This window comes from Diabrotica virgifera, chromosome 6 (assembly GCF_917563875.1).
Source record: "Diabrotica virgifera virgifera chromosome 6, PGI_DIABVI_V3a".
Classification (NCBI taxonomy): Eukaryota; Metazoa; Arthropoda; class Insecta; order Coleoptera; family Chrysomelidae; genus Diabrotica; species Diabrotica virgifera.
In genome coordinates this window covers 247,659,915-247,686,778 of record NC_065448.1, presented here as the reverse complement: position 1 = coordinate 247,686,778, position 26,864 = coordinate 247,659,915, and the positions used below count along the sequence as shown (strand labels likewise).

Genomic DNA, 26,864 nt, shown 5'->3' with positions numbered 1-26,864 from the left:
AAAGGTAAAGTTGGTATGGGATTCGAACCACGATTATCCACGTCCGAAAACCAAAGACCATTTCTCGTCACCACCCGCTCCAACTGTCAACAAATATTACTCGATAAAGTGGGATAGTCACGTCGTCGATATTCCCCTTAAATTAAAAAGAGACTACCGACCAAATAGGCTCATTTATCTCTGTCGCAACCGTCACCCATTTTAAGATCGCAGGGCGCAATCTAGAGTATTATATATCTATGAAAAAAGTTATACCCTTTTTTGAAAAAAAAAATTTCTTTTAATTTTTTGAGGTTATGTACACTCTACCTATGGGTCTATAAAAAATAGGCATGTTTTATAAAAGCCTCAACTATGCGTGTGAATTTTTTGAAATTTTAAAATTTATTGCATCCCACCAAAAAAAAATAAAAACGAAAAATGAAGTTTTTGATGGTGGGGGCAGGGGGAAGGGGTGGTGGGTTAAAATCACGATGAATCCTATGTGTTAATCACATAGAACTTAAAAAAATAAAAAAAAATTAATTCTGTTAGTAAGTTCTGTTAACTTTTAATTTATTTATCCCGTCCATAAGTGGAAAGCTTGATGCGCCACTGTCGACGCATGTGCCACTAAAAAGTGACGGCACAGTGTTCAAACGTTGTCTTTTAGGTTCTACTATTTAAGTTATAGGGTCCCATCGTGCCTAAAATGATTAAGAAATTTCACCTATAGCGGCTCTTAGTCTATTATGCATCCATGTCGTATTAATAAAAGTAGTTCCTAATCTACGCGATATCATTCATTCATGTACAAAATATCGTCACATCGGTGTGAACAGAAAGCTCGATGCGTAGATTATAAATATATTTGGTTAACGAAATTAACGAATAATTAAGGCTAATTATCTTATCTTTTGTAATTTTGATTCCAAATAAAAATGTCTTAAACAGTGAACTTTTGTCTTCGACTGATTTTGTTACCTGAAGCAACAAACGCAACGATCACGTTACATGGTACACTTACAACTCAAACCACCCAACCACTAATGACAATTTAATGACTTTAATTTTTAAATTATGTACATATTGAAATTTTTAAGAACTCTTTAAAAAGCAGGTATAATTAACTTTTAATAATAAATTATTAAAGTTAATGAATATATATTCATTTGAAAAATAATCAATATTTATTTACTACTTTGGACCGACCCACTTATCAATAAGAAGAAAAATCCAGGTCCGGATTAACAAAAACTTAAAAGTAATTGTGACCTTGAAACAACGCCCAGTATATTGAAATTTTGAAAAAAAACCCAAAAACCAAGTTCATAGGTTCGCTTCAATTTTTTGCGCAGAAAATTTAATGACTAATTTGGAAATTAAACTGAACTTTTTAAAAACTATTAAAAAGCAGGTACCTATTATTAACTTTAAAAAGGTAATGAATAAATACTCATTTTAAAAATAATCAATACTTATTTTTACTACATTGGAACGAAACACTTAACAATCACAAGAAAAATCCAGGTCCGGATTAGCAAAAAATAGTAAGTAATTGTGACTTAAAACAACACTCTATACAGCGTGTCTACTTAAGTTGGAAACATATGGGAAACTTTTTTATTATTAATTTTACGAAAAAAAGTTATTCTTTATAAAAAGTTCTGCATGTCCCAAAACCTAAGATTCAATTATCAGATATCAAATTTTCTCAATATTATACGAGGTATGTCAAAAAATATGAATTTCGGTCAAGGGTAAAGTACCTTTATTTCTCTCAATATCGAAAATTCTTATGATAAAAAGTTGTTTGGAATCAAAAACCAAGATCAAATATGCAATTATATGCTTCTAATTGAAAAAAAATATTTTTTCTCTTTATGGATACCCAACATCGTTTTTAATTATTACAAATATGATAACTCGTTTATTATTCATTTTAGGAAAAAAAGTTATTCTTTATAAAAAGCTTTGCATGGTCTAAAATCTAAGACACAACCATGATATATCAACTTTTATTAATTTTATACGAGGTGTTTCAAAAAATATGAAATTTGCTCAAGATTATAGTACCTTTATATTTCACAATATTTCAATTAGAAGGATGTTATTGCATATTGAAACATAGTTTTTAATTCTAAACAACTTTTTTAATAACCGTTTTCAATATTGTGAAAAATAAAGGTACTTTACTCTTGAGTGAAATTCATATTTTTTGACATACCTCGTATAAAATTAATAAAATGTGATATCTGATGGTTGCATCTTTGGTCTTAGGACATACAGAGCTTTTTATAAAGAATACCTTTTTTTCGTAGAAGTAATAATAAAAGAGTTATCGTATGTGTAATAAATAAAAACGAAGTTAGTATCAATAAATTTGAGAAAAATTTGGAAAATATTTTTTTCCAATTAGAAGCATGTAATTGCATATTTGATCTTAGTTTTTATTTCCAAACAACTTTCTTAATAAGAATTTTCGATATTGAGGGAAATAAAGGTACTTTACTCTTGAAGGAAGTTCATATTTTTTGACATACCTCGTATAATATTGAAAAAATTGGATATATGATGATTGAATCTTAGGTTTTAGAGCATGCAGAACTTTTTATAAAGAATAACTTTTTTTCGTAAAATGAATAACAAAAAAGTTTCCCATATGTTTCTAACTTAAGTAGACACGCTGTATATTGAAATTTTCAAAATCTGCGGACACATTTGAAAGGAGCGCAAGAAACTAAGTTTAATGGCTCGTTTCAATTTATTGCGCAGACAATTTAATGACATTAATTTTGAAATTATGTGGAGATTTTTGTTAGTTCTCAGAGTTCTTAAAAATTTCTCCATAATTTCAAAACTGAAGTCATTAAATTGTCTGCTCAAAAAATTGATGCGAATCATTAAACTTAGTTTTTTGTGCCCTTTTTAAATATGCAAGCGGATTTTGAAAATTTAGATGTACAGGGTGTTGTTTTCGGGTCACAATGAATTTATATTTTTTGTTAATTCGGACATGGATTTTTCTTGTGATTAGTAGTTGGGTGGTTTGGGTTCTAACTGAGACGTATGTGTACCAAATATCAAAAAAATATGTAAGGTGGTTCTAAAGTTATGGACCCAGAAAAAAATGGGCAAAATCGATAAAACACCCTGTAACTCGGTTATAAAAATCGGTGAGGCAATAAATGTGGTATATGTAGAACTGCCTCAGTGACCTCTATTCATCATTCAATTATTTCCGTTTCCCAATGAAACTTCCTGTAAAAGAAAATGTATTTTTCGTTTCTTTTTATGTTTTTTGTGATATAATAAGAAATGTTTCGTAGGTGCCTTGGATCCGTATAAACACAAAATAAACCGTGGTCAAATCGACTACCAACCAGAAGCTCCAATGCTTATAGCGATGTCAGACAAAGCAGTAGGGGAGACAGAAGGTGATTTCGGATTGAACTCTAGCGAAATGCTTGTTAGTATGAGTTCACATACGCTGGAGGAGTACTACTTGGCAATGGCAATAGCAACACTGATGAAGATTATAAGAGATCCAGCGTTGAGTCAGCATCATACGATGGTCGTTCAAGCAGTGACGTTCACATTTAAAAGTTTAGGGATCAAGTGTGTGCCTTATATTTCACAGGTATTCTTTTATTACATCAAGCTAATTATTTGTATACAGGGTGTTTCAAAAAAAGGTAGTACCGTCTCTAGGACAGATAAAAAACTGAAAAATAATTGGGGTTTGCTTGGTAAAAAAAAATCCGTTTGTTTTCAAGATAAAAGACGTTGAAGAAAAAAAAATTTTGCCGAAACTCCTGGCAATATTGTAGTGAAATTTTATACGAATGTGTTTTGGAAGCTGAAACATACCATGCATTTGTTTTTATATCTGACTCTCATAGAGGGCGCTAGATACAATGTTCGTACCAAGTATTATGCGACACAACTTTTTTGAGGGTAGAATTATATTAATCAAAATTCCCAGTGAACTTAAAAGTCATAAAATTTGATACCAAAAGGGTACTCTTGGTAAAACTCGATATTGTGTACCGTTTTCGGAATACTGGCAACATTACCAGTATCATTACATTGGCCAGTAGTTTCGACAAAATCGTAAAAAATGTGTAAAAATGTTTTGTTTACTTTATCCTGAAAACGGATGGCGTTACAAAAAAAAATTTTACCAACAACCCCCAATTCTTTTTCAGTTTTTTACCTATCTTAGAAACGATGTTACCTTTTTTTGAAACATCCTGGATATTATCGATTTTTTCATAAAACATGTTCCATGTTTTTCATAAAATATATTTTTAGGTTCTTCCCAGTTTATTAAACGTAGTTAGAACCGCCGATGTGAAGTTTAGAGATTTTCTTTTCCAACAGTTAGCAGAACTAGTAGCCATCGTGAAACAACATATTCGTAATTATTTGGATGATATCTGTGATTTGATTAAAGAATTTTGGATACCAAATAGTTCTATCCAAAGCACTATTATTCTGTTATTAGAACATATTGCAGTAGCGTTAGGAGCCGAATTTAAGGTAAGTAACCGTAGAGGGAGAGAGAAAGAAAAATATAGTGAGATGTAAACTTTTATACTTTTCGTATACGCTCTGAGCTTCGCTGGTGGCGCTCCTAGCGGATTACTAATTCAACTTTCACCGGTAGTTTTTAAATTTATTATTTACTTGTTATCGCTTAACATTTACAACGCAAAAAAGTAATTAAATTGTAATCGATTTTTTAATGATTTTGCTAATCATTTTGACGTTCTATTGATAAAATATGAATTTCTTACTTCGGATACTTTCACAATTATCGTATAGATGGCGCTAAGATTTTTAGATTAAATTACAAATACTTATTACGGAACATTAAAAAAACTTAAATTCAGTATTTAAAACGTAAGTATATTTAAGGTAAAAGTATATACCACAGCTTTGACTAACTAATATTTTTTATAATTAATGGTTTTATTTTTAATTTTAAAATTATCACTTTGACATTTATGTCAAATTTCCAGTAAACGTTTACAAACTTGTCACTACTGACGCTCGCGAATTTGTAAATATCCCCTCTACGTACGAGCTCACAGCGTACCTATAGCGCAAAGGATAAAAAATAATATTAAATTATTTTCGTTCATGCACATCAAAGTAGATTGCTCCTTTGTACGCTAACCACTTGAGTGTAAAACAGTTAGGTTCCCATACACACGTGCTCCTTCCTCCCCCCCCCCCCAGCTTTTAGGGTTTAAACTATATATTTTCATCCAAAGTATACAAAATGTAATGTGCAACATCTTCACGTCTGGCCCCCCTAAAAATTTTTATATGGGCGCCCATGGTTATGAGACATTTTGTGTTGGCCTTTCGTGTTTGATTTTGTATTATCCTGCATTTGATATCTGGGTCCATTCATGAGTATTTTTAACAAAGAATTTTGTTTTTTTCCTACACTTCTACCCTCTATTTTGCCTTTAAAGATCAGTTGTAGTGTTCTATAGCATTTTTCCCTCACTATATGTCCCAGATAAGACATAGTTCGGTGTTTATCCCTTCTTTAGCAGTTATCTATCTTTGTTTATCCTCCCTAGTACTTCCTCATTAATGTTTCTTGCTGTCCAAGGTATCTTCTATTCCTATATTTTTTAGCATCTGCATTAATTTGACATGTTGAACTTTATCGAATGCCTTTTCGAAGTTAACGAAGCATGCAAACACCGACATTCTGATTCTGTGTTACATCTTATTATCTTGTCAATATTCAATATTCATGTTACAATTTGTTTTAATTAATATACAATTCTTTTCAATATACTTTTTTTAGGTTTATCTACCTCGACTAGTTCCTCAAATTTTGAGAGTGTTAAATCATGACACCTCGAAGGACAAGCAATATACATTGAAACTGTTAGAAGCAATGCACAAATTTGGAAATAATTTAGAAGATTATATGCATTTGTTGTTACCACCTATAGTTAGGTAAGTGCAAAATTGTATTGTCTGTAAATTAGAATAAGTATATTTTTGGAACAACTTTTTTACCTACAACTTACATCTTTTGCCAACATATAGTTACAATATAAACGTTAAAATTTATTTTCTGTAAATATATTACTCAGGATGTTAATTATTCATACATATTTTTCTTGTATTATTTTAGATTATTTGATGCTCCAGACTGTCCTTTAGCTGTTCAAAAGCAAGCTTTAGAAACGATTGATCAGTTGGCAGAAATTCTGGACTTTTCTGATTTTATTTCTAGAATTCTTCATCCATTAATGAGGACTATTGACAATTGTCCTGACCTACGAAGCACTGCCATTGAGTGTTTATGCACGTTAGTAATGCAGGTATGTATAATTAATCATTTCACACTGTACTGACACGACGTTTAGGATAGTACAGTTCAGCGACAGGAAGAACTACAGTTCAGCGACAGGAAGAACTTATATACAGTAAGCGCTACGCTAGTAGACACACGGGTACTTAATTTCTAGGTGTAGGCTAATCCGATCCATTTTCACCTGTGACTTTCATGTCTGTCATGTCATGTGACTGTCATGAAACTATTCAAAATAATTGTTTTCCATACAGAAAATACATTAATTAATACTATTGTTACTTTGCTTAAAAAAAAGAATGTGTGTGTGTACTTTGTACGCACGTAAGAGTTATACTTCTATTACATGATTTCAACGAAATAAATATACTTTCGAACAGTTTATTTATATTTTATTTAAAGATTCAAATAATTTTTACTTACTACTTTCCAAACATTTTTATTAAAACAATACCAAAAATTAAAAAATAGAAAACACCCGGATTCGAACCGGGGACCTCTTGATCTCCAGTCAAACGCTCTACCACTGAGCTATACTCCTTTTGTTTGTGCGGGTGCGGACTACAAGATTTCTCAGACAATGTGTCAAATAGACCAAGTGAAGTATAAAAATACTGTAAATTAATATTACTTTTATTATCTTATTCCCGAGGTAGATAAATCCAAAGATATAAAAATTATAATAAATATATTTACTAAAAACACTAATATATTCTCTCCACATCTTTTTTGGACTATAATACATACATAACTAACATTTAGCAACGAACTTCGTACTGTCAGTGTGCGCATGCGCGTAGAATAATAAAAATTCACTCCCAATCGCGTCTAAAGAAGTATAACTTCAAAAACTTTATTCAAACACCAAAAACATTACAATACTTTTTTACAACTTTAATCCAATGACAACTATAAACTTCACATACAGCTGTTTTATAAACTATCAACTTTCTAGGATTATATTGGTTTTCTATTCGCTGTGTGCAAGTACTTGGAGGGGATACGAAAAACGATCGTGCGCGAACAGCGGAGAAATCTTGCAACTCTCTTAAATAGGGCTTTTCATCGATTGTCATTTGTTTCGAGCTTCTGTCATGTGTCACATAATATTATTATATCTACGTCATACGTCTTTGGTATCTATCATTGGTATATACCAATAACGTATGACGTAGATATATTAACATTATGTGACACATGACAGAAGCTCGAAACAAATGACTGTGAATGAAAAGCCCTATAATTAATTGTCAATTGAAATTGTCAAATTGACGTATATTTCATATCTACTGTCAATGAAGAAGAAAAATTATATGTTGGTCCACAATATTAATATGATATGCAATTATGTATTATATAAAAGTAAATTTAATTAATTGTATTTTGCTTGCAGTACTGCATTTTAATAATTCATTTTATTTACTACATACAATTGTTTACCTTTTAATAACATAACCTTAATATTACTTTTTCTTCTTATAATTTTTTTGGACTATGGCCTTGACAATTATTGTCCAGTAACCAGGACCAATATGATTGGCCAATATAATTAAAGGTGCGAAAAATGTTGCCCAGCTATGAAACCAGGTGTCACTTTTCCAAACTTGCACGCTCCCAATACATTTTCTGACGTTCTAGACGTCACGAGACATAAAAGTAAACAGTAAAGGGTCCAGGACTGTATTACCTCAATGTACCCGTGTGTCTAGTAGCGTGGCGGTTACTGTTTATACTCGTGTAATCTAATGTACTAAATTATATTTTTTTAGTTGGGCCGCAAATTCTGCATATTTATTCCGATGGTGCAAAAAGTCTTAAATAAACATCGAATTCAAAACAGAAAACTGGAAATTCTGTTCTCAAAGATTCAAACCGACACTACAATGTCCGATGAAACGGATTTGGGCATCAGAAGAAGCAAGGGAAGGAATAAAGGTAGAGATGATGCTCCTGTTGGTAACGATTCTGCAATTAGTCAACGCTTGAAGGTTTCTGTTAAAAATCTTCAACAAGCTTGGACTCCGAGTAGACGTGTTTCTAAGGTAAGTAAACACTTAATTCCAAACCAAACCAACTCTTTGAGACTTTGAGTCACCCAGTGGCGGCTCGTGGAATTTGAGCAGGGAGGGCGCAGATAATAACAATTGCACACAAAAATTTGCCCTCAGGGATTTAGTAGGAATTTGATCAGGGGCAGCGGGTTTTCATTTTTCTATCGGGTGCAAAGTGGATTTCCATTTACTATTTGAACGGTGTCTTTGCAATTTTTTCCCTAGAATGTTTGCTGAGAACTATTGTAGGTTTATATACGCAGATGGGCAAATATGACGGCAAAGCTTTTGACGCGGCAAACGGTTTCAAGTTCGTAGAAAACATTAAATTGGCGTTACGCAGGTAAACGCAATGAAGGGCAATACTCAAATAGGGGCAATAATTTTTACGATGGGCTGGTCGGCAAATTTCTCAAATTATGGGAAAAACCAACCTTACCGACTTTCGGCTCTGGTCAAAATAAAATAGTTAGGTACAACTTACAGGAACTAGATACCTACTACATATTTAAATTTTCAAATACAAACAAATTTGATTTATAATAGTTTAATAGTTCTATTCAAGAAATACACTACGACATTGCGTTCATAATAATTAATACATTACAATTACTTTTTAAAATTAAAATCGGCTCTACGGTCTTTCATAGCAATAAATTTTTCCATAACTTTTTCCTCGAAATCATTGATCCCATCATGAAGTAAATTTCGGTTTATGGACATCATAGCTAGGGCATTTAGTCGATCATTAAGCATTGTGTTTCGCAAAAATGTTTTTATGCGCTTAAGGGTTGAAAAACAACGTTCCGATTCTGCAGTTGTCATTGGAGTTGTCACAATAATTTTTAACACCATTATTGTTTCTGCAAAGGTTTCGGCAAGATTATTCTCTAACATAAACGTGAGAATGTTCATAGCTCCAACAATTTCTTTTAAGTTTGGCCTCGAATATATTACTTCTAATTCAGTCTTTAATCTGGTCTTGCATAACACGGGATAACAAGTAGTTACAGCATCTAGAATATTAACTGGAAAAGTTTTTGAATATTTTGAGTACATGTCTTTGTTGAATAGTTCAGCCGCTTGCAAATGTCCCCGATAAGAGAACCTTTCCTTCATTTGTGTTGTTATTACATCACACACCTCCTTGGCAATAACACTTCGCATATTATCATCAGTTCTTCTTCTTTTAGCACTTTCAAAATTTGATTCAACACTTTCTTTAATTTCATCAGTATCATTTCGAATGTTGGTAATACTTTGCTCAAAAATTTCTAAGTCCTTCTTCAATTCAACACTGTCCTTATTTCTTGATTGGAGTTGATTATAAAGTATATCGATTTGCGGCAAGACTTTATGGAAAATCGTTAACCAAAACATAAATTCTGGATCTTCTAACGCTCGCCTCAAGCCAGAAGCCTCATTGGAAGTAACATTCTTTTCACATCTGTCCTCGACCTCTTCAAAAACTTCTATAAGTTTCTCACGATTTTCATATACAGAATTAACCGTACGAATATTATAGTTCCATCTAGTGACGGCCACTCTCGGTAATCTTTTATTTACTATTTCTTCTAAAATATCGCATCGATGGGAAGAATTTGAAAAAAACGCTGGGATAGCTGATAGATTATTAAAAAACACTCGCACGTTAGGGTTTTGCGATGCGGCTTTCTGCATAATTAGGTTTAATTGATGGGCATAGCAATGTATAAAATGTGCACTGGGATATTTCTGTTTAATTTGGATTTGAACACCGCTGGTAGAACCGCTCATAACATTTGCACCATCATAAGTTTGCGCTATTAGTTTTTGAGGAGTTTTTAAAATTAACGGATCTATTTCGTTTTCAATGCAGGTTTTTAACCCAGCTGCTGTTTTATCCATAAAAAGCCCCAAAAATTTTCATAAATGGAATCTTCGTAGAAATACCGTAATATCAATACCATTTGACAATTATTTGAGACATCGGTGGTTTCATCGCATTGGATAGATAAAAAGTCGGCCTTTTGAATTTGATGGGAAATTTCTTCCCGACAAACTAGTAGCATACAGTCCAAAATATCATTTTGTATGGTCTTGGAGGTTCCTTTAAACACAGTTGCTTTCTGTAAATGTTCTTTAAGTGTAGCATCCAACTCTGCAGTAAAATCTATCAACTCTCTAAATATTCCGCGATTTTCAGATCCCTCGCTTTCGTCATGACCTCTAAGTGCTAGTTCAAAAGAACCGCAAAATTTTACACAGCTAATAATTCTTTTCAAAATGTGTCGGTTTTTTCTGACTTTATTATTGTGTAGTACTAAAGACTCCCTGTATGCAGAACTCAATTGTGTTAAAATATTGACTTTGCCAAGCAATGCGAACCCTGTGCATGAATTAATATGACCACGAGACGATTCATGTTTTTTTATTTTTGCAGGAAGGTGGTGAAGATCTTTTATCCCTGTTCTTGCCCAATTTCGGTCCATCCCTGATCCGGCATTGTAAAGTAATAAACACGGGAAACAGTACAATAAATTCGAAACGTCACAACCACAAATCCAATTATTTCTTGTATAAATGTCTCTTGAAAAATGGCGGGTGAAACTTCTGTTTTCTGCTTTGCGTTCACTAATTTGCGTTAACTTCAAATTTGGCAACGGCCTGCCCAATTCTTTAATTTTTAACTTATCTTCAAGTGGCAGATTGAAAAAGTTCGTATTTAATATATTATGAACAGTATTCATGATGCTAAAATAAATTCGTTCTAATTAGCCCATGTGTTATAATATGAAAAATATGTGTACTTACGTAATAAGAATAAGTGAAACTTTAAACACTACTACTGCAAACTTTTCCACTGCTTTCGCTTTATTGTTGTCAGAGATAACTGCTTGCAAAGCTTCTTGCCGCGTGCTTTCTTGCTCACTGAGGCCGCTAAAGAAGTGCGGCCAAAATGCAACATCACGCAACGTCTGAAGATGAGTGGGAGTGTTGGTCGACCGTCCTCGATTGCTATGGTTACGTGGCCGTACTTCTCTTGCGCCCAAATATCGTGCGTGCCCTCTCAACGTGGTCTCAACCATCGCCTACGTCCTATAAAGCTATGACAAGCTGGTTGAGCGTCGGAAAAATATCAGACAGTGTTTTTATGTGAATTTCAACAAATTAAAATTAGAATAGAAAATGTTGAAGTTGGTTGTATCAGAATTTTTTAACCAACATTATATCTGGGAGGGCGCGCGGCCATGCGGCCTCAAAGAGGAGCCGCCACTGGAGTCACCTGTAAAAGTTTAAATATGCTTTTCAAAGTTCCTCTCGAATTTTTGTGAATTTTAAGATTTAATTTTTTTTTCATGGATTTAAAGGGACAAATTCCAATAATATTTTGTTAAACAGACTATGGGTCTATTGAATAAAAAGAAGTATTTGCTTTTACTTCCTCGTATTTAAGTATTTACTTAATAGTAATTGAATAAAACATTAAAGAAATGACTTTATTCAATTAGTATTAAGTAAATACTTAAATACTTGTAAGTAAAAGCAAATACTTCTTTTTATTCAATAGACCCTATATTCAGAAGTATGTATTAGTAATACGTAATAATATCTGCTGGGTGGGTTGACATGGAGGGGATATGGTATGTCGACAGTCGACAGTGCTTCTCATCATTTGTAAGCCGTCCCCCACAGGCAACATATTCAGTCAGTCCTTTTTCTTTACTATATTTTCTTACCTTAGTAATTAAATCCACCTCTTCTTTTCAACCAGATCCGTTGGAAACACAAAGAATCTACATTGTAGAAACTAAATTGTATTTACTATTATCAAGAAAATTGGAATATCTCGGACATATTACACGTGGATAGAGATACAACTTGCTCCAATTGATTATGCAGGGAATGATTCAAGGAAAAAGAAGCATAGGCAGGCGCAGAATATCGTGGCTGCGCAACCTGAGAGAATGGTACGGATGTACATCAAATGAGCTTTTCAGAGCAGCCGTCTCTAAAATCCGAATAGCTATGATGATTGCCGACCTCCGTCACGGAGATGGCACATAAAGAAGAAGATTATCAAAAACGTAATAACATTAGCAATCCCGCTATACGGAATCAATATATAAATAACTATACACGGACTCGTAGCTCCCATTATACATCAATCCGGTATAATCACACATACTCCATACTCCCGTTATAAAAACATCGGCTACTATACATACAGCCATAGTATATAGAGGTTCCACAGTAAAATCACTCTTCTGTCGGCGCTTTGATCTCAGGAAGTAATACCGGCAGTACGCAATTGGTAATTCACATTCACCAGTGGTGGATGCGGGTTTTTCCTGTTAAAAGCCGTACGTTTCTATGCGAATAGCAATGCGAGAGTGGGGCAAAAGCGACTGCCAGCCAACATTGCGCGGTCGCCATGCGCGACTACAGATTTTACTTCCAATTTTTCGGAGAGTAGTTCTACTGTCCCTCTTTATACTGTGACACAGCTACCCGTCCAACAATACAGGGCATCCTTCGCCCCGGCAGGTTCCGACTCAATCCGTCGCATCACTGCCGTTTGAGTTCCTTTTCAGTTCAGAACACTGAGTGGAACTGATTTCCTAATTTCATGTTCCTCGGCTTTCTTCTTAAATACACTATCGGCGGCCTATTACTCCTTGGCATCAAATTGGAGTGGGACAAACTTAGTGCGATTGCGTTGGTATCGATGCGCGTTGGGTCCTCTGCTGATGAGCTGCTGAATGCCGGGTGGAAGGCATATCGTTACATAGTGTATTCTTCTTCTTCTTCTTAAAGTTCCATCTCCTATCGGAGGTTGGATATCATAATGGCTATGGTCACTTTGTTGGCTGCTGCTCCGAATAGTTGTAATAAACTACAGTTAAACCATTCTCTAAGGTTCCTCAGCCAGGAGATGCATCTTCTTCTTCCTTGGATCCTTCCTTGCATAATAACTCAGCAACTCATATTTTTCTCCTCTGTTAATGCGACCCAAATATTCCAGTTTTCTTGTTTTTATACTGTTCATAATTTCTAACTCCTAATTTAAACATCGTAGCACTTCAATATTCGTAATCCTTTGAACCCACTGAATTTTCAATATTCTTCTGTAACACCACATTTCGAACGCTTTTATTTTTATGCGTTGTCTCTTCAATGTCCAAGCTTCCATTCCGTATAGTAATATAGAAAATATGTAGCATCTTAGAGCCCTCTTGTTTGTAAACATTGTCTTCATTTTTGTAATTGCTTGCCTTGCAGTTTCAATTCGGACTTTAATTTCTTTGCTTTGGTCATGTTTGTTATCAACCCAGGTTCCCAGATATTTGTATATCTTTACTTTTTCTATTTGGGTTTTCTCCATCATTAACCTTTCATTTCCATGTAGTGTTTTTGAGACAATCATAAATTTAGTTTTTTTCTTGTTTATGAGTCCATATCGAATGCAATAATCGTTAATTCTATTTAACAATTCTTGTAGCGATTCCAGGGTGTCTGCCATTATAACGGTGTCATCAGCGAATCTTATGTTATTTATTATTCTTCCGTTTATAGAGATTCCATCACTTATCTCCGCTATCGCTTCCTGAAATATGGCTTCACTGTACACGTTAAACAGTAGCCGCGACAGAACACAACCCTGTCTTACCCCTCTCTTTATATCAATATTCTCGGACTCTTGTTCTTCTATCTTTATATTGGCCTTCTGATTCCAATACAGATTGATGATAATTCGTAAGTCTCGTCTGTCTATATCTCTGTTTTTCAATAATTCTATTAGTTTTTCATGTCGGACTCTGTCGAACGCTTTTTCGAAGTCGATGAAACAGGAATAAATTGTAAATCAATGTATTAAAGTGTATTAATATCAATCAATGCTAACAACCTTTTTTTACAGGATGACTGGTTAGAATGGTTGCGTTGCCTTAGCTTAGAACTACTAAAACAATCTCCAATTCCCGCTTTACGTTCCTGCCTTCCTTTGGCCCAGACTTACTCTCAATTGCCGAAAGATTTGTTCAACGCCGCTTTCGTGAGTTGTTGGACCGAATTAAGCGAAGATAAGCAGAAAAGTTTAATGAATGGATTGGAACTAGCACTTGCAGTTCCCGATGTACCGGAAATTACTCAGACTATCCTGAATTTAGCGGAATTCATGGAACACTGTGATAAAGGACCCTTGCCGTTAGATCCACATCTGTTAGGTGAACATGCCATGCTGTGCAGGTAAAGTAAACGTATAAATATGTAATCATTATGTCTTGTTAAAGACAAATCACATGCTATGTTTTTCTGAGGGGTATTCTTAAGGCCATCGGTACATAATTCGCAAATATTTTACGGCTATACCTACTTTTTCTGTCTTTACACGGCAAATTACGTGTAGTAAAATCGACACTGGTATGGATATGTAAACATCACTAGAATATCATTCTACTTGACAATGTCATCATTAACTTTAAAGAGATGGCTTTTGAATGTTCTTGGATAACTGTTATTTGTATAGTTGCAAATTATTAATTCAGTTAATAAGTGATTGTAATAATTTATATGTACAACAAAAACTAATACTCAATCGAGAAAAGAGGAAAAGTGTTAAAGTGATTTTTTAATAATATATTGTTACTATGGAACGCTTACAATTTTGAACATCTTTAACAAAAAAATACTTGGATCACAGAATATATCCTGATGTATTCTCTGCTTTGATCTTCCATACATAATAAATAACTTTTTATTAAGTTCACGTCTTAAATCAATTATTTATCAAAAACACTATCAATATTACTTAATCAACAACTCAAAATATTCCCGATACCATGTCACATATTTAAAACTGTCACTGTCTTGTCATCATATTCTATTTGACTCAGTGCGTTGTATGACAAAGATAGCGAATGTTCGATTTGGAAAATATCACCAAGGACATGGTGTCCATTTTTTTCGAATCCTGAAAAATCTAATAAATATTTTTAAAAAATTTAAACGCAGAATGAAAGACTAAATTATAATTTACATTATCGATATAAATTATATTATCGAGGGCTGAAAGTCCCTTAGAATAAATAAAAAGTTTCTTTTGAATGAGATATTTGAAATTAAAAATCACACTACATTTTCTCTTAGTTTTTTCACCTCTGTAATTTATTAAAATAAACATTATAGAAGTTTTCATGGACTTTCGGCCCTCGGTAAGAACGTAATCTTTCATTCTGCGTTTAAATTTTTCAAAAATACTTATTAGTTTTCTCAGGATTCGAAAAAAAAATGAATCCTCATTTGAATAGGATTGCAGTCGAAAATACGTACCCATACCCTTAAGTTAAAGATGATTTCATGTAATCAAATGAACGCAGTATATCTTCCAATAATGTCGTCCCAGGAACGTAGCTCATAAACATATTGGCAATATCATTTAAAAGGCATCTTCTTTAAAAGTACATATGTTTTAATCTTCCAATCTTTGTATCCTGGAGGTTAAATCTAATGTGAAAATATTAGTTTCAAATTATAATCTGGGAAGACGAAATACAGAGTCGCGTAAAATATCCAACAATTTGGATTAAAATCAAATCGAGAAGCTAAAGTAACAGAATTTAGTTTGTAGACATGACAGTTTATATTTAACACACTTCACAACTACAGTGGGTGATCAAATTATTAGAGCCACCTACTAAAATTCAACGTTTTACAGAAAGGGATAATTGAGCTGTATAATATAATAATGCGTTTGTTTCCATTTGACTGTCTTGTTACAATACACTTTATGAAAGTGCAATAAACAGTCTAACAATAGTGGCAACACGCATGTGTGGCTCAGATGCCATTGCTTGTCAGTGCTGCCCAGCCTAGCTTGCAACTCATGTGCCTATTATTTTGTATTTTTGATGTTTAGAATTATAATAAACTTTGAGAGTTTCCATTGATCTCTAGTGATATTCTGACAGTTCTATACTATTTTTTTGTGAATTTAGTAAACATTGCACGTTCGTTATTCGCGGTGTGCAAGTACTTGAAGGGGATACTAGAAACGATCGTGCGCGAATAGCGGAGAAATCTTGCAACTTTTTTAAATAATTCATATTGTCAATTCATCATCATTCTCTTTGCCTTATCCCTATGCGGGGTCGGCTTCCCTAATTGCATTTCTCCACACAATTCTATCCTGGGTCATATCAATGTCAGTCCCCTTTACCAACATGTCCTGCCTTATCGTCTCCCCCCAGGTCTTCTTTGGTCTTCCTCTCCTACTCCTTCCAGGAATCTGCACTTCAGCTACTCTTCGTATTGGATGATTAACGTCTCGACGTTGAACATGACCAAACCATCTCAACCTATGCTCTCTCATTTTGGCATCAATTGGTGCCACACCTAGACTTCCCCTAATATACTCATTTTTAATTTTATCCTTTCTTGTCACTCCACTCATCCATCTAAGCATTCTCATCTCCGCCACATGCATTCGTTGTTCCTCTTTCTTTTTCACTGCCCAACCTTCAGTTCCGTACATCATAGTCGGTCTTATGGCTGTTTTATATAATTTTCCTTTCAGCTTTATTGGAACTTTTCTGTCACACACACACTACTCGCTTCCTTCCACTTCATCCATCCAGCCCTAATTCTACTGCATGCATCTCCATCTATTTCTCCATTACTCTGTAATACCGATCCCAGGTACTTAAACTATTGCTTTTTACAATCAGTTCACCATCCAAAGATACCATTTTATTTGTAGTAACTCCATCTTTACCAAATACTCTGTCTTTGTCCTACTAAGTTTTAAACCTTTTTCCTCCAGAGCTCGTGTCCACTGTTCCAGTTTTTGTTCTTAGTCTCTTTCACTATTTCCTACTAACACGACATCAGCAGCATACATTAAGCACCATGGAATGTTACCCTGTAGTTTCGCTGTTATCTGGTCCAAAACTAATGAGAATAAATACGGACTAAGCACAGAGCCTTGGTACAATCCTACTTTCACATGAAATTTATCAGTCTCTCCCACACCTGTCCTAACACTAGTCGTTACTCCCTCATACATATCCCTCACAATCTTTACATATGCACCAGGGACTCCTTTCTTATTGAGTGCCCACCACAGAATCTCTCGAGGAACTCTATCATATGCTTTCTGTCATTGTCAATTGAAATTGTCAAATTGACGTATATTTCATACCTACTGTCATTGAAGAAGAAAAATTATATGTTGCTCACAATATTGATATGATATGCAATTATTATAAATATAAAAGCATATTTAATTAATTTAATTTTGCTTGCAGTTCTGCATTTTAATAATTAATTTTATTTACTACTAATAATATTGTTTGAATTGGCCATTATATAGTTTACTGAAAAATATTTTTTATTATTTGCTTGAGAGAGCTTTTTATACAGTGAATGACTTTTTTATAAACGATTTGAATTCAGCAAATTGACTTGCAGGATTATTACTTTAGAGTACTTTTGTACATATTTGCAGCGGCATAGATCTTTTGATTTACTTTCCCTTTCCCTTTTCCTCGTTCGCCTTCTTTTTGCTCTGACGTTGTAAACATATTGTTTGTAAAATTTTTAATGTGTACTTAACTATAAAATTGTATTTAAGTAGTATAACTCACGCCATTTATTTGGTGTCTGTTTCTGTTTTTATTTTGTTTGTAGTTTTTATTATTTTTTGTTTTTTTTATTGTATTTTTTTATTTTGTATAAGCTTTGTCCACAAATTGTAAAAAATTTTTTGACAATAAAGCATACCTACTACTATTCATTTTTAGGGCATATGCCAAAGCTTTACATTATAAAGAAGAAGAATTCCAAAGAAACGGAGGTAACAATGACCATGTCGTCGAGTCGTTGATCTCGATCAACAACAAACTTCAACAGAAAGAAGCCGCTGAAGGTCTTTTACAATATGTATTACATCGTTCCGGTGATGTTCAGGTTAAAGTGGGTTGGTACGAGAAACTACATAACTGGGACAAGGCATTGGGAATGTACAAGGAGAAGCTGGAAGTTGATGGGACGGATCAGGAACTTTGTTTAGGACAAATGAGGTAACTTTGGAATTAAAATAAATCTCCTCAATGTGATTTATGTTCTTCTTTGAGAAGCGTGCCCAAATTTTAGGCGTGGGTAGTTTCCTTGACAATTTGACGATATTGTTCTCGATCTTGCGCGACATGTAACAATTCATCTGATGATCAGCCAGTCCATTGATGAAAGTTTCGCAGCCATGAATATTTCTTCCTACCAATTCTTCTTTTGCCCTCGATCTTTCCTTTGAGTATTAATTGCAGTATCCAGTATCGGCTACCTTTCATTATATTCCTCAGATATTCAAGTTTTGTCTTTTTTAATATCTTCGTTAAGTTACCTTCACCTTGGCCTATTCTGTTTAAGACTTCTATGCTTGAAATGACCACGTCTCGAAGGCTTCTATTAGTTGTTCATCATATTAACCTTCATTATCCAGGGTTCTATAGATCTAAGTTTCATAAATACTCCTCTTGCAATTTCTACACAGGTTTTAATTTCCTTATCAGGATTTAGTGTCTCGTTTATCCAACATACTAGGTATTTAAAAAGCTAATTTTTGTAATAGGCTCATTGTTAACAATTAGTTGCATAGGGCCAACGTCTTGTTTACTAACCACAAGTAACTTTGTCTTTGATGTATTTATGCCAAGTCCGTTATTGAAGCCTTCTCTAATGACTCTATCTCTAAGGAATTTACTAACCACAAGTAAATTTGTCTTTGATGTATTTATGCCAAGTTGTAGCACGCCTATGGATAACAAAGGCAAAAAATAATGTGTAACATGACAAATTTAACAAAATATAAAAATATACTTGGTGCTACTTAACTTTTTGATGTACCTCGGTAGCTCTAAGTCTTCAGAGATCTAGGGGTGTGGATTCTTAATAGATGTTAAATAAAATTGAAACTCAATTGCTCGGAGGGCGCCATAATTAAAAAAAGAAAATATATTATAGGCTTATTTATAAAAAAAATATAAAACTAAGAATGCCGGTTACTTAAAATATCTGTACTTACCGTAGGCTACTTTCATGCGTGATTACTTTATAAGAAGGATAGATATTGGTAAAGAAAATCTGATAATTAAACACAATTCTTAGTTCATTGAAACAAATAAAAATTTAGCAAATTTGTTAAAAAAAGTCTTCAATCATTTTACCGATTGGTGAGAAAACGTAAGAGTTCAACAATTAAAAATAGCGAAAGTACCTTGTTGTGTTCTTTATCCGTGGGTGATCCATAGTCCATCAATGCGGCAGTTAGGGTGTTAAACATTGTCCTGATGTTACAGCACATTTGTTGTCATGGCGCATAACGACACTCATTTTGACAGATAAAGTACAGCTGTTAATTATATTAGAGATGAAATTCCATTGTCCGTTTATTGTATGCAACACTTAAATAATATTATTATTATTGTTATTAATTAAACTTAATTAAAAGAAATTAAGAACTTTTCGAAAAAAGAAAAACAGTGGATCAGTTTAATCCATCACTAGAAACACAAAATACGGTCGAGAATTTACACTCTACGACCACAGCAGCCACTTAAGCCTACTTCGGCTCTGGAACAAAAACTGAACTGAACTAAATACAAACAACTATCTCCACTGAACTATTATCAACAATTTTCTCCGTCAGCAAGGCAAAGAGCCTGCTGACGGAAAGGCACCAGCTTCTTACTCTAGACTACCAAAACTGATCTCTCTTCTAGACTACTCCGAACTGATGTCGAATCGTCTTCGAACTTTCTCACAACTCAAAACTCATTTCCTCTCCCCATTTTTCCATCCTACTCAACCACGTCCGGTTTTACCAATAAAAAAATTAGTCAATTTCCACTCTTCATTTCAAAACGAATAGAAAATATTTAAGCAAATTTCAACCACGCCCTCAAAGGCAATAACTCTTTCTCTGGCAAATAGGACTAAACCAAACGAAATTCTGATAGCTATATCTCAGTTCAATATTCTCCCAGGCTATTTCGCAACGTTCGCAATATTGCACATGGCGAACTTGTTGTATTACATAAACACACTCAGAGCCCTTATCTCTGCAAAGGAATTCACAACATAAATCAATCAGCTTCAAAATAACATATTCCAGTCTCCCAGTCACCAAAAATACATTAGTAAGAGATTTACGAGTCCCGATTCTTTTGGCGGTATGAAACATATCGAGGCCCCTCGGATAAAAGAGATATGAATATCCATGAGAACACAAGATCAATCCAACATTGTGAGAAACGAATTACGTAATACACTGAAACACAAACATGATTTTAAGAATACAGGGTGAAGAAAAAATAATAATGACTTTCGCACCGTTACAAAGTCCGTTATTGAAGCCTTCTCTAATGACTCATCTATAAGGAATTGAAAATCTTCGATACTTTCAGCCAAGATCAGTGTCATCTGCATATCTGATGTTGTTAATAGCTTCTCCCCCAATTCAAATTCCACATTTCCGTCCGTAGGCTTTGTTGAATATTATTTCCGAGTACACGTTAAACAAAGTTGGGGATAACACCCAACCTTGTCTGACATCTCTTTGAATGAAAATTTTGTCTCTTTGTGCCGTCTACCAGAATAGAAGCTTCTTGATATTTTATTCGTATATTAATAAATTGAGGTACCTTATTTTAAAATAACAGTATTATTGCGTTATACCATATTTTTTAGGTGCTTAGAAGCATTGGGAGAATGGTCGGGTTTGCACGATTTCGTTGAAACAAAGTACAATATTCTCACAGATAACTTCAAAAACAAAGCTTGCAGGTTGGCCGCTGCTTCAGCTTTTGGCCTTCATAATTGGGGATCTCTAGAGCATTACGTTAAAGTGATTCCACAAGATTCACAAGACGGAGCGTTTTACCGAGCTATTTTGGCCATTCACAAGTAAGTAACTTTACTCCTTTACTCTTAGTAAACGTTTTCAATTTGTGTTTATGTTTTTAGCGAACAGTACAGAGTCGCACAAGATTATATTTATACCGCTCGTGATATGCTAGATAAAGAACTAACTGCCATGGCTGGTGAGAGCTATCAAAGAGCTTATGGAGCTATGGTACAAGTACAGATCCTAAGTGAACTTGAAGAGGTGAGATAAAATCAAAATAACAAGTGAACTTAAAGAGGTTAAATCAAAATCAAAATCACTACTTACGATTGAGCAGTTTTGTGCAAAACATCATGAACCTATTTAACAGATCTTTTTAATGTTACTTATTACATAATATATTAGGTAGCCGAACACATAAATGTAATGTTACTAATAATAAATAATCTCAGAGGGTTTAGGGTTTTTTACAATGAGAATCACGATATTGGTTAGAGCTATGTATTTCGTGTTTACCATACACAGAACGATCGTCAACTAACTGAAAAAGCTACTATATGTCTTTGTGTGTTCTATTCACATCTGCAAAACATTAAAACATAAACACAACGGTCAGAAGACTACACACACGATATAGGTCACTTTACAATGTACAGGGCTTTTGAAAAGCCGTGTGTGGATAGTTGACAATCTCCAAATTCCAACATCCCTTACATAGGCGCCGCACAAGGGGCTGGTTTGTTACATACTTTAATAAGTAATTATAATTTATAACTTGAATTAATGTATTTATATTTGACTTTAGGTAATGCAATATAAATTAGTACCTGAACGCCGTCCCACCATAAAGGCCCTCTGGTGGCAAAGACTACAAGCAGGTCAAAGATTGGTCGAAGACTGGCAACGTATAATCCAAGTACATTCTCTTGTTCTTGAACCATATGAAGATATCCATACGTGGCTAAAATATGCTGCTTTGTGTAGGAAAAATGGCTCTGTGGTAAGTTTTTCTAAACTCACTTCTAAATATATTATTAAAGTAATTGTTTCGCGTTACAGCGTCTCTCCCACAAAACTCTAGTAATGTTGTTAGGCTACGATCCTGAAGAAAATCCTCAGTTGCAGCTACCGGTAACATGCCCGCATGTAACATTTGCCTATACGAAGCATTTGTGGGCTATAGAACAGAAACAAAGGGCATTCAACCAACTTGAGCTTTTCTTAAACGACCAAGCTCAACATCCCTCAGAATCAAATATGACGCATGAAGAACGACAAGCATTATTGGCAAGGTAAAATTACTATTTATTTCTTTAAGGAATATTTAAATATCTCTTTTCAGTCTTGACTCCATGCAGGGAGTGTACTGGTCTTTATTATCAACTTAGATTAGTAGACTACAGTGTGATGATTATATTATTACTATCTGATTAAGCCCGAGGTCAAACTGTCTACACACAGACACACGTGCACAACTTTTCATATCTAACAATATTCAAAATATTTGTCGCATATCATCTATGTAGATGTTTTTTTACCAGTATATTAATTTCTTCTTCTTGACTGGCCTTACAACTCGGGGTTAGGACGGATGTCTAGATCTTTTTCTGGGACGGCCTCCTGGTGTTCTACCGTCTGGTCTCTCAAAAAATACTGTCTCTAACACTCTGCCTTCATCTGGTCTTATCACATGACCTGCCCATCTTATCCGGTTAGCTTTTATATGTCTGACGATGTTTTGTACCATATAGGCGAGCGGCACATCCCTAATTTAAGGCTTAGAAATCGAAAAAGCGACCATGATAGGTGAATGGCAAATTTTGATCATTCCTTATATTTTCGAGGTAGCTGAATCCGAATATGAAGTTGATTTTTATCCAGAATTGGTGGAACATGTTCAAAAATCAAATTTTATCCAAAAATGCGGGATATCAATTTTGATGATTTTATATTTATTTTATATATATTCATATTTACCTCGCTATATTTTTGGTCGCTGTAAATATTTCCTGTTGAAAATTATACTGTGTCATCTTTGAAGTATTTAGATAACAATGAGCTTTGTCAAAAAATTTTAAACAAATTAAAAGAGGAGTTGTTAATTTTTAAACATTTTGTCGTCAGATTTCGTTAGTTTCATGTTTACTTAAAAAAGTTGAGTGACAAACTTTTTAGTTAATAATTTTAACTAACACAGCAATAAAACATAGCAATTAAAAGCTGCACCATTTTTTTTTTTCTATAAAACATTTTATTCTCTGTACCCTATGTTTTAACATAAACTTGATTAAAAAGCTAAATTTCAAATTCCTTACAATTTTACAATTCAGGAATCTGTACCTTTTGCTTTAAACAAAATTCATAACTTTTATTGTAATAAGGTAGAAAGATTGAAACAGGTACGTACCATTATCTTCAAAAAGGTAAGAAATAATATACGCTATAAAAATTTCAGAAAAAAATATTATCTAAAATGGAACATAGTTGTAGTGAGTTAAACGCAAGAAATGTAATTTCATTTTTTCACATTTTTTCACACAGTATCTCGAGAAGTAAGCTTTTTTTGGGGTTTGCCGCTTGTCTATAAAGTCACATAACTTTTTTCCTATTGCATATTTTGACTTAAAATTTTCCAGAAATCTTAATGAATTATGTTTTATTGCTGTGTTGGTTAAAATTACAAACTAAAAAGTTTGTCACTCAACTTTTTTAAGTAAACATGAAATTAACGAAATCTGTCGACAAAATGTTTAAAAATAACAACTCCTCTTTTAATTTGTTTAAACATTTTGGACAAAGCTCGTTGTTATCTAAATACTTAAAAAATGACACAGTAAAATTTTCAAACGAAAAGGTTTACACCCACCAAAGATACAGCGAGGTAAAGTTGAAAAATTATCAAAATTGATTTTTCGCATTTTTGCATAAAATTTGATTTTTTGAACATGTTCCACCAATTCTAGATAAAAATAAACTTAAGATTCAGCGACCTCGAAAACATAAATAATCACCAAAATTGATCATTCACCTTAAAGTGGATGTTCGTGGTCGGTGTAACGTAATTTTAGAGGTTACACATAATACAGAGTCACCAACTCAGCATTACGGCGCCTTCTCCACTGTCCTGTTAATCCATCTCTTTGAGGGCCAAATATCGTTAGAACCTTCCTTTCAAATACCAGCAGCCTATTTATTTCCCGCTGATGTAGAATCCATGTTTTACTTCAATATGTAACAACTGGACGAATAATTGACATGTAATCTTAATTTATATTTTCTTCTTTAGATTCTTTTTTAATTTAGATACTAATATCATGTATTATATTTAAGATGTTACTTGAAATTGGGAACATGGCAAGAAGCTCTTGAAGGCCTAACAGAAAGATCAGTGCCGACTATTTTAGCATGTTACCAAAAAGCAACAGAATATGACAAGGTAAGGGAAGTTATTTTCTTAAACCTTAAGTTTATATTTTTTTAGAAAACCTTCTTGGGAATTAGTTCATTTAAAATTAATTATTATTAAGTTCTTTATTTTAGTTGACGTTTAGACAGGTACTCCATTTGTGTATCAAAACAATTTCTAAACTACATCAATTACTTCTGTCATAGTAAAATTGTTTTGTAAATACCATGACAAAAATAGTTGATGTATTTTAGATATCGTTTTGATAAAGATAAAGACATGTAGACAGGTACTTTACGTTTTCCTCCACACAATTTTGATAAGTTTTAATGATAAACTATGAAAATCATTATTTCATTGTTTTCATAATAAAAGATATAAAAATACAGGAATATAGGTGAATTAACGAAGCATTAAAAGGTCCAAAACCTAGGAATTTTGTGCAGTAAGATGAATCGTCATGCAACTTTTTACATTCGATTCGAGAGAGTGTCAGGCAATTTTGTTAACTAAATTTAGTATGATAAAATTGATTCAAAAAATGACATAACCCAGACATCCAAAGTGAAAGTTATCCTTCAACACCAAATTGTTCTATATGGTCCATATAATGTTCAGAAAAAAGTCACACCTTTTTGAGCGTCGGGTTTGGGGGGGGGGGGGGAGAGAAGTCGGTAAATTCGTAGTTTCTTTACGTTTTTCGTCAATATTTCTAAAACTATGTTTAAGCGTAAACAATGTTCTATACAAAACCTTCTACATAAAATTTAAAACAAAAATGGTTCTATCCATAATTGTTATAAAATCAAAGGTTACAGAGTTACGGAGGGTGAAATGTGGAGGTTTTCGATACTTTTTATGTTTTGGGCAATTGATGATGATTTTGGGTGGTAAGGTTGACGTTTCTTCAAGGGCTTATCACTAACATACCATCGGCCACTGAAATAGCAAATCCTGTTAAAGAAAATTTTTTTCAATCAGTAAAAATATAAATTGCCCAAAAAATATAAAAAGTATCTAAAACCTCCACTTTTCACCCTCCGTAACTCTGGAATCGTTGATTTTATAACAATTATGTATGAGACGTTTTTTGTTTTAAATTTGATGTAGAACATTTTTGTATAGAACATTGTTTACGCTAAAGCATATTTTTAGAGATATTGACGAAAAACTTAAAAAAACTACTAATTTACCGATTTCTCCCCCATCTCCCCCCCAAACCGGACGCTCAAAATGGTGTAACTTTTTACTGAACAATATCTGGACCATATAGAACAATTTGGTGTTAGAGGAAAACTTTTACTTTTAATGTCTGGGTTAGGCCTTTTTTGGACCAATTATACTATACTACCTCCGTAACTTTGGAACCGTTCATTTTAGAAGGATTATGCACAGGGCTTTCTTTGTTTCAAAAATGTAGAACATTTTTGTATAGAAGGTTGTTCATGTTAAACCGCATAGTTTTAGAAATATTGACGAAAAACTTAAAAACTACGGTTTTTACCGATTTCTCCCCCCTCTCCCCCCAAATCCGACGCTCAAAATGGTGTGACTTTTTTCTGAACATTATGTGGACCATAAGAACAATTTGGTGTTGGAGGATAACTTTCACTTTGGATGTCTGGGTTTGGATCTAGTTATACCATACTAATTGATCTCCGTCAAAAATTTTGTGCATGAGAAAATGAATTTTCAAAGTGCATCTCGAAGAGATGGAAAGTGAACAATTTAGAACTCAGGAAATATTGACGGAAATGAGTTCAATTTTTATATTTGGGGGTTTTGGAGGTCACTGAAAACGAAATTCATGACGGCCATGGTCTCCGAGGTACCTGGTGCCCAGGGTGGAACTCGTCGCCCGGGACGATCGAATAATTCGCGAAATGAAGATTGGATCGAAATACTGAAAAATACGTGTTTACTATTTTTCAAGATCCTATCGAATAACATCAAACACGACCCTCCACTCCACCTCCTGAAGGTGAGGTGGGGGGTAACTTAAAAATTTTAAATAGGAATCCCATGTTTTATTGCAGATTTGGATTCCTCATGAAAAAATAGGTAACATTTATTCGAAACATTTTTTAGAATTTTTGATAGATGGCGCTAATAAATAGTGTTTTTCCGATTATAGCGCCATCTATCCATAATTCGAAAAAATGTCTCGAATATAAGTTGCTTATTTTTACATGAGGAATCCAA

At 33.7% G+C, this 26,864-nt stretch overlaps 1 protein-coding gene and 1 non-coding gene across 2 annotated transcripts in view; one reads left to right on the top strand and one right to left on the bottom strand.

Annotated features, from left to right (window-relative positions):
• Nucleotides 1–26,864, top strand: part of LOC114338795 (serine/threonine-protein kinase Tor) — a 96,568-nt gene that overhangs the window by 29,173 nt on the left and 40,531 nt on the right. The window contains exons 12-23 of the mRNA XM_050655058.1: nt 3,309–3,619; nt 4,294–4,521; nt 5,810–5,964; nt 6,146–6,335; nt 8,095–8,367; nt 14,276–14,604; nt 18,156–18,434; nt 21,100–21,315; nt 21,376–21,517; nt 22,062–22,256; nt 22,316–22,548; nt 24,587–24,692. Coding sequence (XP_050511015.1) covers nt 3,309–3,619; nt 4,294–4,521; nt 5,810–5,964; nt 6,146–6,335; nt 8,095–8,367; nt 14,276–14,604; nt 18,156–18,434; nt 21,100–21,315; nt 21,376–21,517; nt 22,062–22,256; nt 22,316–22,548; nt 24,587–24,692 — 2,657 coding nt within the window. The remainder of the gene's footprint in view (nt 1–3,308; nt 3,620–4,293; nt 4,522–5,809; nt 5,965–6,145; nt 6,336–8,094; nt 8,368–14,275; nt 14,605–18,155; nt 18,435–21,099; nt 21,316–21,375; nt 21,518–22,061; nt 22,257–22,315; nt 22,549–24,586; nt 24,693–26,864) is intronic.
• Trnas-gga (transfer RNA serine (anticodon GGA)) lies at nt 6,795–6,866 on the bottom strand. The gene has a single exon. It is a non-coding gene; the product is annotated as a tRNA-Ser (tRNA).